Consider the following 15,432-nt stretch of genomic DNA (forward strand, 5'->3'; position numbering starts at 1 on the left):
TCTGTAATTTCCTTTATTCCACTGGAATGCTGTTTCATCTGTTTCATCTTCTCCCTCTCAATCTGCAGGGTGAATTCTATCATATTGTGATTACTATCTCCCAAAGGCTCCTTTACCTTAAACTCCCTAATCTAATCTGTTTCACTGCACAACACCCAATCCAGAGTTGCCTTTCTCTGGGTGGGCTCAACCACAAGCTACTCTTAAAAAGCCATCTCATAGGCATTCTACAAATTCCCTTTATTGGGATCCAGCACCAACCTGACTTTCCCAATCTATCTGCATATTGAAATCCCCAATTATTATTATAATGTTGCTCTTTTCACATGCCCTTTCTATTTGTATTACCATAACTCCCATCAGAGTATTTTTACCCCTGCAATTTCTTAACCCTATCACAAGGATCCTACATCATCCCATCCGAAGTCACCTCCTTCGAAGGATTTGATTTCATTTTTTACCAACAGAGCCATCTCATCGTCTCTGCCAATCTGCCTGTCCTTCAAGACAAGGTGCATCTTTGGAAGATCAGCCATTCTCGTTGGACCTCTGTTTATTATCCCCATGACGGCACTGCACTGTAAACACTTTAAAGCACTTTTTATTATATATACCTGTATACATTGTAATACATTTGGTATTTATGCATATTTCATTCTATATCCATATTGTAACCTGAAGTTATTTTATGTAATTCGTTATAATTGTTGAATGTAACTGTTTGTATTTGTCCCTGATCAACACACCACAGCGAATTGAATCCCAGATACTACATCTAAATGTAAATGGTGAACAAAGCTGATCCTTGATAGGAAAAGGAGGTGGGAATATGAACATCATGGGAGAGGTAGACCGCTCTGCTCTCTTTCAACATATTCCACACTTTCTGTGATCACTAAGGTGGACTTCAGACAAAATTTCACAGCCCAGGAATCAATTGTGTGGGGACAGTTGTTGAAGAACCACTGTTTCGCTCTGATTAGTGTCCACGATTAGAGTGAGAGGGGGATCCAAGGAATTAAGAGTATCTCAGCATCTTTTTATGTGGAAAATAATCAACATTACTCTAGGTACCCTTCTTTAGCAGCTTTCTCTTTAACTGTGGGCTGTACTACACAAATCCTTTCAGGAGAGCGAGATTTAAATACGTACAAATGTTAAATATCAACTGCCTTGCAGCTTTCAAAATAGGGACGTGAGGTTATAATTGCTGACCTGTTCCCAGAACTTCTTGCTTCATTGCACCTCATGAAAATAGTTAGTGTTCCAGGCTTATTATTGTTGTTGGCAGAGTTAGCATCGTCTCAGGTATTTTGTTTTAAGTTTCAAATAGGAATTAAGGTGTTCATGAAGCAACCAATTAAGTTCTTTATTTTGGAAATAGAGTCAAGACTTGTGATGTATGTTTCAGTGGCATCTTTTCTTTTAATAAACCTGTTCTGTAAGTTCTAGCCTATGTCACGGTCAGATGGTGTGCTTATGAAGCTGCTCCGCAGATCCTCCGAGAATATTATTGGTCCTGCGTGAGGATCAGTCCAGCTGCAAAGGGCAGGGCAGTTTGCCTCAGAGCAAAATGCTGAAAAGTTAATGGCTTGAAACACACTTGGCTTTCGGGGCAGGTCGGGAGAGAACAGCCAGCAAGGTGCTCTCTGCGGGTCAAGTCGTCTCTGATTTCCGAGCCCGTACTTTGCGACGCTGAGCTCCTGACCACCGGCTTAGTGACTCCGACCCCGTGCCAAGTGCTGGCAGAGGTGGGCCAGGAGACTGCGAATCTTCCCGCCCAGTTATCAGCTTTACTGCTCATTGGGATCAAAACAGGAAATGAGCGTAAGTGTTTAACGTCTTTTGCTTAATGCTTTTAATTAATATAGTTCTGTAAAAATAGTCATTGTGAGATCATTTGTTCATCTACTCTAGTCACCCGCAATCTGTCTGTGAGTACGTCAATGGTTGGAGAGGCCATTCCACGCTTTAGAAGTTTGTTGACATTATGGACAGAGGATGGCAGTCTTGTTTGGCTGTGGTTCACAGACTCACACTTTCCTTGTCAGCCTACATCTCTCTGCTACAATTGTCCTTCCTGCATCACGCGTCACTGCACTCTTATGGAGGGAGGAGCGCCGCTCTACCCGATCCTGTGTCCGGGATTATGCTAAAGGCTTTTAGTGAAGTTTTCAGGATGTCTTTATAGTGTTTCCATTGGCCACCATGGGAAGACTTCCCTTTCTGGAGTTTGCTGCAAAGCAGTCTCTGAGGCCGACGATGGTCTGGTGTGTGAGCTACACTGCCTGCCCAGAGTAACTGGAACTGCAGCAGAATGGCGTAAATACCCAGCAGGCCTGTCTTGGTCAGCACCTCGGTGTTAGGTATTCTGCCTTGCCACTTCATGTTGGGGAGCTTCCTGGGTGGAAATGGTTCCGTTTCTTGGCATGCCATTGTACACTGTCCATGTTTTGCAGGCATAAAGCAAAGTGAGAAGTATTATTGCCCTATACACCTTCAGCTTCATATGTAGACTTATGCCTCTTCTGTTCCAAATGTTGGTATAAAGTCTGCCGATGACTACACTTACAGGCCTTTAAACCTGTTCATTGGGTGGCATCTTTGAACATTGATTGTGATGCTTGGCTTAATGTGTGTGATTTCCCTGGAAGTGGACGACGCATTACTTCCGTTTTCTTGGTGTTGTTGGTAAACCCATGCATCAGAGAACTTGTCAACACAGCACTGTATATCATCTTTTGAACCAGCATTGAGGGCATAGACATCAGCAAAAATGAAGTCTCTGATAATGGCTGTCATGACCTTAGTTTTTGCTTGGAGCCTCCTGAGGTTGAACAGTTTTGCATCAGTGCGGAATCTGACGCCAATGCCTACACCATTGTCTCTGATGTAATCAGTCAACATGGCAGAAAAACCCCAGAATGAATAGTATTAACGCCAAGATGCAGCCTTGCTTGACCTAGCTTGAGGTGGGGAAGGGCTTGGATGTGTCACCATTGCTCTGAACTCTAGCTTGCATGGAATTGCTACCCACACCATGGTGATGAATTTCCTTGGGCAAGATCTTCCACAGACCCTCTCTGTTGAAGGCCTTAATGAGATCAACAAAGCAGGAGGAGAGGTCAGTGATTTGCTCCTGACATTTCTCTTGCAGCAAATAACATGTCGATAGTCCCACTCTCTTTCTGGAATCCATGCTGACTCTCTGGTGGGAGTCCCCGGTCAAGGTGTGATGTGAAATGGTTGAGAAGAAGCCTGGTGAAGATCTTGCCTGCGAAAGAGAGAAGGATATTCCCCGATAGTTGTCACAGGACTGTGCGTTTCCCTTTCACTTATACAGGTGGATGATGGATGCGTCTTTAAATTCCTGTGGAATCGTCTCTTGCTGCCGCATGAGTTGGAAGAGCTGCTGGAGCTTTTCTGTTAGCACTGCACCACCTTCCTTATAGGCCTTGGCTGGTATTGCAAGTGGTACAAGCACTTTGCCACTAGATAGCTGATGTATCACTTGGCTAAGTTTGGTGGAGCATCCAGTGCTTCATTGACAGGTACTTGGGGTAGGCTTTGTCATTTATAGTCAAAGGATGATTCAGAACGCTGATCACGTGATCAATCCACCTACAAAGAATTTTCTCTTTGTCCATGACCAGCTTGTTCCCATCAGCACTAAGGAGAAGGGATGATCCTGATGACATGGTGTCATGGGCTTTTTCTAGTACAACGTAGAAGTTCTTTAAATCACCCCTATCTGAATACACCTGGCGTCCGTCAGACTTGTTGCTCAGCCAGGATCTGGCACAGTTTGTGTTGTATGGTCCTTTGTATGTTATTGAAGGCATCCTTCTTTGAGATGGACTTGTGCTCACTAAGGATAGCTTTGTTGGAGGTGATGTTTCTCTTCCAGCAGTTGTACGATGTTCACACAGTTTTCATCTAACTAATCCTTGTGCTTTCTGGTGGCAGGCCCCAGAATCTCTGTCGAAGTGTTATACTATAGATCAGCTCTGAAAGGGTTGACCGATCAGTTCCCACATTCTGATTGTCCGGGGGTGAAGTTTGAGTGGTCTTCCAGAGTGTCAACAAAAGACTGCTTTACGTTAATGCTTTTCAGATTAGAGACATTCAGCTATTTTGGGGCTGCCTTTCCTTGTGGGCTTCTCTTGGGCTGAATATGGACGTTCAGTTTAGAAGTAATGAAACAGTGGTCTGTCCAGCATACAGCACCACCTGTTGATTTTGTCACCCTTATATCCTGCCTGTCTCTTGTCCTGATGATGATGTAGTCAATTAGATGCCAGTGCTTCGAGCGGGGATGTAGCCACAAAGTTCTGTTACGGGTGGGAAGGCAGAATGTGGTGTTGGTGATCAACGATACAGGTTTGGCACATGTTTGGAGCAGTAGAAAATCATTTCTGTTACAGCAGCCAACACCGTATTTCACGATGACCCTATCCCGGAAGGTGTTGTCAGAGCCTGCCCTTACGTTGAGGTCATCAAGGATGATAAGCTTGTCGGCTTTGGGAACTGCGGCAATAACTGAATGTGCTTCAGAGAACTGGTCCTTGACATCATCTGGGTTGGCCACGGCTGGGGTGTAAGCGCTGATGATGGTGACAGGCTTCCTACCATGTGTCAGGGGGAGTTTCGTGGTCATGAGCTAGACATTCACGTCCTTTTGAAGTCCAGCAAGCTTTCCAGTGCAAATCCAACCCCAGCCTTACATTGGACTTCATTTCCCCTTCCACTCCAAAAGAATGTGTACCCTGCACCTCTTCACAAAGTTCAAAGAGTCATTGTGATATACAGCATGCAGATAGGCCTTTCAGCCCACTAAATCTATGTGGGCGATCAACCATTTACACTAATCCTATGTTAATTCAATTTAAAAACATTCTCCCCCACAATCTCATCAACTCCCCACTGATTCTAACACTCACTCACACAGGAGGGACAATTTGCACTGGCCAATTAGTCTACCAATTGCACGTCTTTGGAATATGTGTGGGATCTGGAGCTTCCAGGAGACATACAGTCACAGGGAGAACGCAAGAACTCCACACAGGCAGCACCGGAGGTCAGGATTGAACCCAGATCTTGTTCACTATGAGGCAACAATTCTACCAGCCATACCATGGTGCCACCTCTTAAATTTTAAATAAATAGTTTAAAAATATTTAAGTTCTCATTAACTGCTCTCAAATGCATCTGATCATCAGTGGCATTCAGAAGTAGTTAATACCTAATTGAGGGAATCATTTACGGGAATACCATTACAGCATGCTATGAGAGGAACTTCAAGGGCTGCTTGGGGCTGGCAGAATGCTCCACTTTGTGAGATAGCCTACAGTTTGCAGAGTAAATCTCCAAACAAGTGCAGGCATGGGAATGGCACAAGGGTGGGAACGTGAGTGGCCAAGACCAAGAATGAGTCAGCCTCATCTATCAGCTTTAACTCTTTGTCAAGAGTTCTGAGGACAATGTAATATATCAAGATTTTAATAATGTTTCACTTTCCTCAGTGGCAGCCTGATATCGTAGTTTTTTTTTAAGATTCTGACAACAGTACTTTTTACCTTTGTCAAAGTAATTGATGCTGGAAGACATTTATACATAGGGAGATAATACTAGAATCTTAAACAGACCACAAAAGAACAGACAAAACCTTTAGCTTATCGGGCAACCAGTTGGTGGATGGTGATTAAAGGTTATAAGTACATTGATACTTGAATATAAAAGTCAGAACTGGCCCTCTAGTGTGAAATGGTGGAATGCTGCACTGTCAGAGTAATCTCCAGATTCAAGCTTGTTTATTGTCATTCAGCAGTGCGTAAGTGTAAAGGAGAACAAAATGGTTGTTACTCCAGATCCCATGCAGCATAAAAACACTCTAAGCATAAAGAGCACAATAAATAGAAGTACGTAAGATTAGCTTATATACATAGAATGATTATATGTACATTGAGTGATGCACAGGACATAGGGTGATTCTAATAGCAAATTATAAAGTAGTGGTGATGGGGTGGGTTAATGGGTGTTGATCAGACTGACGGCTTGGGGGAAGTAACTTTTTGAGTCCGGTGGTCCCAGCAGCGATAGTATGTAGCCTCCTCCTGCTGGGAGTGGGACAAACAGTCCACGAGCAGGGTGGGTGGAATCCTCCATGATTTTGCTGGCCTTTTTCTTTTTTATTGTAATTTATTTTTTTATTGATGTTCATCAAACAAACATTTCCATAAGATGTATTTCAGACATTATACATATACATCATATAATCATATATATCACAAAATCTCCACAAAGTATTTATCTGGGGTATGCACTTACAGAAAAGAGTGGAAAGAAAAAACAAGCAAAAGGAAAGAACTATGTACAAGTGGGGATTTCTGTATACATGTCCTTGATGATGGGTAGATTGATGCTGGTGATGTGTTGGGCAGTTTTAGAGCCCTTTGCTTCCTTATCAGCAGGATGTAAAAGAGCCCAAAACACTGCCCATTGATGAGTAGGATGCTCACCTTAGTTTTTTGCCCAGTAATTATATTTAAACCAATTTTATTACCTACTTTCCCTTTTTGAAGTATGTATGGATATTAGCAATTGTGTTTTAGGAATGTCTGTAATTCAAAGTACTTCATTGTGAGGATTGTATTTCAATAGCTTCTGAGGTTGTGAACGACACCAAGTAAACGTAAGATTTTCTTCCTCGAGACTGCTTTGGGTTAGGGGTGGGTTACTGTGTGTGGTTGCTAACTTCACCGGTAGGTGTGGTTGTTGATGTGAAAGCAAACTGGCCTGGCTGTACAGTGACTGCCGCAGACCTGTCTCCCTCCCGACAGCACTGTGAATGATATAGCAGCAGCCAACTCCCACTGCTCCCTACCCACAGCCCACACATCAGGCATTGCACGTAGGACCGGGCTGCTCCCTTCGGATCAGCAATTGTCCCGGCTACACGGCAGGTGGATTGGGACTCATCTCCACACTGTGAGTTAACAACTTTCTCTTCTGATTTTCAATGAACAATTCTTTGTATTTTTCACACATGTGAAATTAGCCTTTTACTAAATTTGTAAGTCTTTTGTGTGACTTTATTTCTAGGAGCTGAACAAAGTACGTTTTCATGATGATATATTACTTTTATTCCATTTCTGCATATCTTAAAGAGCTTCACATATTGAGGGAGGGTCCCATTTCAGGGGAGACAAATGCTGAACTTGTGTTATACCATCGAACACATTTCGATCTAAACATAGTGTGACTGCGTTCGTAGAGCGTTTCCCGTTAGTTTGCCAGAGCAATGCAGGTTACATGCTAGATGTATGAACCTTGCATGAATGTCAGCAACTGCTGACTATACGAATACTGAGAATGTGCAGTACATTGCGCAGATTAGTGTCCCTACACTTCAGTGCTTTAGTCTGCCTGCCGTACCAGGGCACAGTCTTAACTTTCCTATAACTCCTCCCAGCTCTGTTCTAGTAGTGGTTTAAAAATCAAAAGCACGTTTAATCTCCCAGTTATGAGAGAACAAAGACCGTATTGCATTCTACAATTACAGCCAGTGACGTTTAAATGAGAGTTGTGGGAACTGAGAGACTGAAAATAGCACCAAATTGAGAAAGAGGTCAGCCCTCTGTGCATTTGCTCCAATGTAAATACCCAGTCATTACAGAAATCGATTACATTGGTGTATCACAGAGCTGTAGAAGACTACCAATAGTCTTGGAGCTGTATAATGTAAATGGAGTTCTTTGGGTGCAATTTTTCAAAAAGCCTTTTTGTTGGCTGCATACCCTGCTGTTTTCCTTTCATTTGCCAATTTTTTCTTATCCATTAATTTCAGAGAATTGCAACAGAATTTACTTCAATCTTCCTCAGACCTTAACAACTCACTGTGTACAAGAAGAATTCACAACTTGTTTTTGTCTATTGGCTTAAATTTATATCTTTTGGTTACCAAACCAGAAACAAGTACTCATAATATCATTAATTGAAGCCCCATGTCTTTTATGGAGAAGTCTCGGCTGTCCTTTCTCCAAAATCTGGTCATCCATCGTATGTCCATTCCTGAGCTAGGTGGCACTGCAAAATGGACAACTGCTGAAGAACGGCAAGTGGCAACAACAGGTCAGGCTGCATTTGTGGGAACAGAATTAGTATCAATAATTCAGTTGGACACCCTCCATAATCTAAAGGAAGTCAAAAGGATCTTGTTGGGGGTGGGGCTACGGTAGTGAAGAGGTCAGCATAACGCTTTTACAGAGCCAATGATTGGGGTTTTGGGATTCAATTCCCAGCATTGTAAGGAATTTGTACCCGTGACCATGTGGATCATTTTGTGTTTATTCCTCTGGATTTCCAGCATCTGCAGAATCTCTTGGGCAAACATGTTTGCCCGATGAGTGGGTGCATGAGAGAGAGTACAGAGACAAGAAAAAATGAGAGAAAACAGCTTTGTAATTGTGAAATACAGAGCAAGCGGACAGGCTGGGTATGTCCTCCTCTTCCTAAGAGAGATGTTTTGGGCCAAGGCCCTTCATCAGGACTCATGAAGGGTTTCAGCCTGGAACATAGACTCTTTATTCCTTTCTATAGCTGCAGCCTGACCTGCTGAGTTACTCCAGCATTTTGTGTGTAACTTTGAAAATGCCACCTATTTTACCCTCTAACATTTTGTGTTTTCTCTACTCCAGCCACTGAAGACAGATGGGGTATACTGTATAACCTTGTCCATACTAGATGGGCCTTCAGTGTACCCTGCTGCCTTCTGAAACGTACCTCAGGAAATTTGGATCACTTCCCTGGGTTTGTAGGTAGATGTCAACAATGAATCTCGTCATCAAGGCACTAGCTAAGCTTTCAGATGACTGAGGAAAATTGCGTTTGAGATCAAAACCTCAAACCAAAAACAAAATTCATGAAGCTCCTGGGCAGTGATGACCTCTGCCCTCTTATATATTTCTCTCACCTGGACTAGCAGGCATCTCAAGACCCTGCAAAGATATAGAGTCATAGAAAACCTACAGCACAATACAGGCCCTTTGGCCCACAAAACTGTGCCGAACATGTACTTACTTTAGAAATTCCCTAGGATTACCCATACCCCTCTTTTTCTAAGTTCCATGTAAAACTAATGTTGTCTCTACAAATTCATTGAAAGGATAAGGAAACCAAAATTGATGTCCTCTTCCAGACCACTGTCCTGACCACAGACACTCTAGTTACTCTCAGGCACTTATTTCCCATTACAGCACCGGGCTCCCCAGACGTACACTCTTTTCCACACTCTGTCATGCGAAGAGGATACCAAGATTACTGAGAAAAGATTCAAGGGCTTACCAAGAAACTCCATACCCTCCCTGCCTAACACACACACAAACATAAGAGATTCAGCTGATGCTGGAAATTTTGAGTAACACGCACGAAGTGCAGGTCAGGCAGCATCTATGGAAGGGAATAAACAGTCAATGTGTTCAGGATGTGACCCTTTATCAGGGTTGTCTTATACAGCTCATAGGATCCAGGGAGGTGCTGAAAACCACCTGACCATGCTACAGGAGCACACTAAAGGACTGTGTAGGTGGCAGGAAGAGTTAATCACCTCCTGAACCTCCCACTTGTTTTCCCCACTAGGTCCCTTCTGCCGCATTTTTAGAAGATTAGCTAATTTTGAACACACAAAACTAGAAATGTAAGCAAGTCACTCTTGATCACATGGGATTCCAGAAGACTGTATTAATCTTTCCCTAAAGGTCCCACCCTGCCTCTTATTACCTGATAACTATTTACATGCTAGTAAAAGACTTCGGGATTTCCTTTCTGTTAACTTTCTTTCTGAGATGTTGCCTGATTCCTAAGCCTATATGTCTCTCCTTAGCCAGTGAGGTTTGAGGATTGATGGTCCATTAAACCTAGTGAGTAGAGCCAAATTAGATATAAGGGGAATTTGAATTCTGAAAGTAAGAAATTATTTTTAAGTACCCACAGTTTAAATTACTTCTATTGTGAGCTTTATATCTTGTTGTGAAAAGAGGCACATGAGAAGATTCAGCTTGTCCACAATGATTTTCTTGAACCTAGAAAGGATCCTGACATGTTACATCTCCGCCTGGTACTGCATCTCCTTTCATTTGGGCCGACGTAGCCTGCAGAGAGTGATAAACATTATCCAGTCCATCTCAAACTCATCACTTCCTTCCGTCTCATCCATCTTTACAATGCATTTCTTCAGGAAGCAAACGGTATCGGCAGGGGTTCCTACCACCCTGGCCATTCCCTTTTCATTCTTCTACCTTCTGGGAGAAGATACAAGAGCTTACATGCCCGGACAACAAGAATCCTGAAGTTACTTCCCCACTGATAATCAGACTTCTGAACCAGTCACTTCTCTAACATCTATTTCCCTGTGGTGCTGCCGTGTTCTTAATTCTACTTCTTCCATTATTGTCCCTTCAGCATTTCTTCTTGTATTACTTCAGATTACATGCTTGTTCTTTGCACGATTCTGTTGTTTTGCACTCATTGTTCTGTTTACTGTTGCATTTATTAATTACCGTGTGCGCTGTTCACTTCGTGAGCTTCGTGTCGGCAAGCAGCTCCACAGCACCCTGATTTTCTCACCACGGTGCAGTATTTTTTAAAAGTTGAGTAGAACTGGATCCATTCTGCTACACTCAGAGGCATGTCAGGCCCACAAATAGGAGATTCACAGATCTCCGTAGTTTAGTTGCTACAAGTCACTGAGCCCGTCACATATTGTAACAGCAAGCACCTTAAACTCGCTGCTACTTTTTTTCCTGAAAATGCTGCACCAATATCTTTCCGTCCACTTGTAAGCATACTTCATGAAAAATCATGGAAATCCCATCAGATGGGATTAATAACTGGCACTTTCCACGCAGAATTGTGACCTTTTGAATAGTGGTGTACGGGACACTATTTGTCCATTCCCCAGAGATACAATCTGTTATGGTTACAAATATATTTGATGTTTCCTGTGCTAAATCCCAAACATGGAGTGTTTGCAGTCTAACCAAGAGTGGCATAGCTTTGGGCTATCTCTGCCTTCAGTCTGTCCTTGTGATCAGTCTAATCAAATCCAGTCCAAATGTGGGTAAAGTGAGCATAATGTTTCACAGTGGAGTGTTTCAGTAGAAACTTGCTCAAAGCTACTTCAGGCTGACGTCACAAAGAAAGGTTTTTATTATCAACTAAACTGCTGCCCCTGAGGTCAGTATACACAGATGCTGTTCCTTAGCATGACTTCCTAATATAGTGAACAGCATCTTTTTTTTTTTGGATTAATGGTTAATAAATCCTGACCCATTTCTCTTCGTAGTTAATGTAGTGCAACGCCATTAACATTGTGACCTGTTTCCAAAGAGAAGTCTTCACAAAGGTGAATGTTTGTAATTTATTGACTTTTTTGGGGTGTGTTACCATTTTGAGACCTCTGTTGGTCAGGGCGGACCATGGATGTTGCGTCTCAGCTGTCAACATGATATGGAGAGCAGGCTGTTTCCCATCAAGCAGGCTCCCCCTCTCCGTGCAGTTGATGAGTCCAATGGAACGGCAGAGACCGGTACAGTGTGACACCAGCAGTGTCGCAGGTATTGCCAGATTTTTTCTCAGGATTTACTCCTGAAGCCTTCCCCATAAGTGGGTATAGCCTCAAAGCAGTGGAGGCTTGAAATCACAGTTTTCCTTCTCCTAGATGAGCTGCCAAGCACGGCTGACAAGCCCCATCTGCCTGAAATGACTGGTTTTAAGGTGCCAGAAACCAGCCTTTGCCCCTTCTCCTGTCCATCCAAATGGTTCCGCCAGGCTTAGTAACTAGGCCACATGTGAAAGCCAGGAGCTGGACTTAGTTGAAGCTATTTGAGACATGTACCATTGAGAGCATTTAATAGGTAGTGGGAGCTTATCCTCACTTTCACCTCTGGCTCTAGCAGCCTTAAAGAACCATATGTCACTAGCATTTATTGATTACTGTAGTCCTTTAGGTGAAGGAGCTCTCACTCTACAAATAGTGATATTTTTCCAAATCAAGACGTGTGTAACCTAGTAGGGCATCTTTAGGTGGTGGTGCTCTCCCCTGCTTGAAGGCCTTCTCCTTCACAGAGTATATAACAGTACAACACAATACAGGCCATTTGGCCCACAATGTTGTGCTGACCTTTTAACCTGCTCTGAGATGAATTTAGCCCTTCCCTCCCAATTAACCCACCGTTTTCCTTTCATCCATGTCCCTATGTAAGTGTCTCTTCAATGTCCTAATGTATCTGCCTCTTCTACCACCTCTTGCAGGGCATTCCACACTCATACCACTCTCTGAGTAAAATACTTGCCTCTAATATCCCCCTATACATTCCTGCCATCACATTAAAACAATGCTCCCTTGTATTACTCATTGCTTCAGTAGGAGTGAGGTGTTTGCTGTCCACTCTCTTTATGTCATTAATCATGTTAACACCTCTAACAAATCATCCCTCATTCTCCTTCAATCCAAAGGGAAAAGCTCATGTTCTCCTAACATGATCCCTAATCCACTCAACGTTTTGGGTAAATCCCCTGTCCATCCTCTCTAAGCTTCCACAAATCTTCCTGTAATGAGGTGAACAGAGCTGAACTCCAAGTGCATTCTAATCAGAGTTTTATAGAGCTGTAACATTATCTCAAGGCTCTTGAACTCAATCCCATGACTAATGAAGGGCAGCACACCATACACCTTCTTAGCTACCCTAACAAACTGCGCGGCAACCTTGAGGGATTGATGGACGTGGACACCAAGATCCCTTTGTATCTCCACACTGCTAAAAACCCAGCCTTGTGCAAAGCCCCATGTACTGTGCCTTTAAGTTCTACCTTCCAAAGTGCATCACTTCGCACTTCTCCAGATTGAACTCCATCTAATATTTCTCAGCCTAGCTCTCTATTCTGTCTTGCTAACTGATGACAATCTTCTACACTTTCCACAACCATCATGTCATCTGCAAACTTACTAACCCACCCTTCCTCTTCTTCATCCAAATCACAAAGAGTAGGGGTCCTAGACATATTCCTGTAGAACACCACTAATCATGGACCACAAGACAGAACAAGTCTCATCCACCATCACCCTCTGCCTTCAATTGTCAAGCCAATTCTGAATCCATGTGGCCAGGCTTGCCTGGATCCCATGCTTCCTGAGTTCCTGAATGAGCCTTGTTAAAAGCCTTACTAAGATCCATAAACATAACATCCATCGCTCTGAAGAAGAAAGCCCTTAACTCTGAATGGAGTCATCGGGACGCTGTCATGACGGTGTTTTTTTTTAGCAGGCTTTCTTGTTTTTGTGAGGTCGTTGCTTGCTCGGCACTCAACCCAGCACGGATAGAAAGTGTGCAAGGGAGCGGCCCGACTGGGTTTGAACTCGGGAGCCTTAGCTCCAAAGTCCAGCGCTAATGCAACACACACAAAATGCTGCAGCAACTCAGCAGGCCTGGCAGCTTCTATGGAAAAGGGTACAGTCGTATAGGACTGCCAAAGGGTTTCGGCCCAAAATGTTGACTGTATTCTTTCCATTGATGCTGCCTGACCTGCTGAGTTCCTGCAGCATTTTGTGCGTGTTGCACTCATTTTTCTAATGCAGCCCAGAGAACGCTTCCTAGTAAACAAAGAAACAATTACTTCCATTTTTACCCGTTATTTCTAACACAGCAGAGGAATTACATGCTGTAAGTTTCAATCAGGTTTCTTTAAGCAGCAGTCACAAAATCCCTGATGAACAATATCTAGACATTGAAACAGAGATTAGTATTGGCATGGCTGATTGGCTGGACCCTTGAATGTTTAGTCACATGATAGGCAAGCAGGTGGTTCCTTATCACATGACATCAGTCACATGACTTTGGCCAGTATTGTTGCCTTTATTGTGTGATGGTGTAGTGTGTCCTGTTGATTTGGGAACCTGTTAGAGAGCAGGTAAAGAGGGAGGTAATGCTTTGACTTTGAACTGATTACTAATAGTAATGCTAAGTTTAATGAAATAACCAACAATGATGCAGTAACTCATTCATAAGGTGTAAAGCCCTGATATCTGACCTGTAAGTAGTGGTAAACCCTTTTCCTAATTAATATTTGTCTTGAAATATTCTCTGCACCCATTGCATTGTGTTATGTTCCCTAATGTGCTCTTTCAATCTCCTGAGCTGTACGGACTGCAGTTTTGTTTGGAAGTTGAGCCTGGCTGACCTTGGACTTTACAAGTCAAAGTTGGATTGTGCAGGCCAGTTTCATTCCCTTATCATTCTTGTTTAGACTGTAACTCAATACTCGGTCTTACAGCACACAGTTCAAGAGTATCCCTCTCCTCTTCCCATGTGTTTTCTTCAGTGAGAATCCTTTGTCTCTGTCTTGTTCTTCATTCTTCCACCTGTAATGATGATTTTTCACCATTTATCCAGGTCTCCTGTTCAATGGCTGCTCTCTCTGCTCTTTGCATCAATCTCCTTGCAATCTCCTTTAGCCTTTGCAAGGAATTCTGGTTTCCAGACACACCCCATGCCTCAATCTCTCTCTATATTCAAGCTTCTTTTACTAGTCTCCCTTCCCCATACTAAGTGTTATTTGACACAAGCTGAGCCTTTATCTTCCCATGATCTCATTCCCGAGCTATTATCCTTCCTTTGAATCAATACTCTCCAGTTTCCATCTCTCTCTCTCTCTTTCTCCAGCCACCTATCCCCTGTTTTCCCACATTCCCCATTCAGTCTCCAATCTACATTGCTTTTCCAGATGATCCTTCATTCCTCTGGTCGTCCCTATTCCCTGGCTCTTGAGCCTTCCTCTCCTTATTGCCTCTGTTACTCCATGATTTTCCTATTTACCACCCTGTGATTGGAGAGGGAGTGGAGGAGATTAACAAGGATGTTGCCTGGACTGGAAATTGGTAGCAATGAGGAAAGATTGGATAAGTCTCAGATCAGCTGGGACAGAGGTGGCTGTGGAACATTGAGGGGTATAAAATCACTAGAGGCCTATGGAAGGGGATTAAAGACCAATTTTGTTTGGCAGCGGAGTCAGAACCAGGGGGCATAGACTCAAAGTAATTAATACAGGGATTAGATGAAGATGAGGAAAGGTTTAGACAATGGGTTAGAACACGCTGCCTGAAAGGGTAGTGGAAGAGAAGCTATAGGATTGTGACCCGCATGGACGTAGACCAGGTACTGGGATGTGGGATACAGTAGGCTGTTCTTTTTCAATAGATAGTCTAAACTCCTAAAGATAAATTTTCTATAATTCATGTTATGATGCACTCATGTGATCTTGAGTTCCCATGACATTGAGCATCTCCAGATTTTGAAATGTGACCACTCCCCCCCCACCCCCAGTGGTTTATCTGCCACCACCAAGTCACTGCTCGGTGTTGAGTCCAGTAGCCCCCTG

General features: G+C 43.2%; 1 protein-coding gene across 4 annotated transcripts in view; it reads left to right on the plus strand.

The window, feature by feature from the left end:
* The first annotated feature begins 1,380 nt into the window (after positions 1-1,380).
* Positions 1,381-15,432, plus strand: part of LOC132398406 (V-type proton ATPase 116 kDa subunit a 4-like) — a 77,546-nt gene continuing 63,494 nt past the window's right edge. Inside the window, exons 1-2 of one of the 4 annotated variants that reach the window (XM_059977788.1) lie at positions 1,381-1,827; positions 6,840-6,987. Coding sequence is in view for 1 of the 4 variants with exons in the window: in XM_059977790.1 (XP_059833773.1) it covers positions 1,822-1,827 (6 nt within the window). In the remaining 3 variants the exon portion in view is untranslated. Of the gene's footprint in view, positions 1,828-6,834; positions 6,988-15,432 lie in introns of those variants that run through there. The other 3 variants (XM_059977787.1, XM_059977790.1, XM_059977789.1) reach the window with 3 other exon arrangements.

The sequence above is a fragment of the Hypanus sabinus genome, chromosome 8, assembly GCF_030144855.1.
Source record: "Hypanus sabinus isolate sHypSab1 chromosome 8, sHypSab1.hap1, whole genome shotgun sequence".
In the NCBI taxonomy this organism is placed as follows: domain Eukaryota; kingdom Metazoa; phylum Chordata; class Chondrichthyes; order Myliobatiformes; family Dasyatidae; genus Hypanus; species Hypanus sabinus.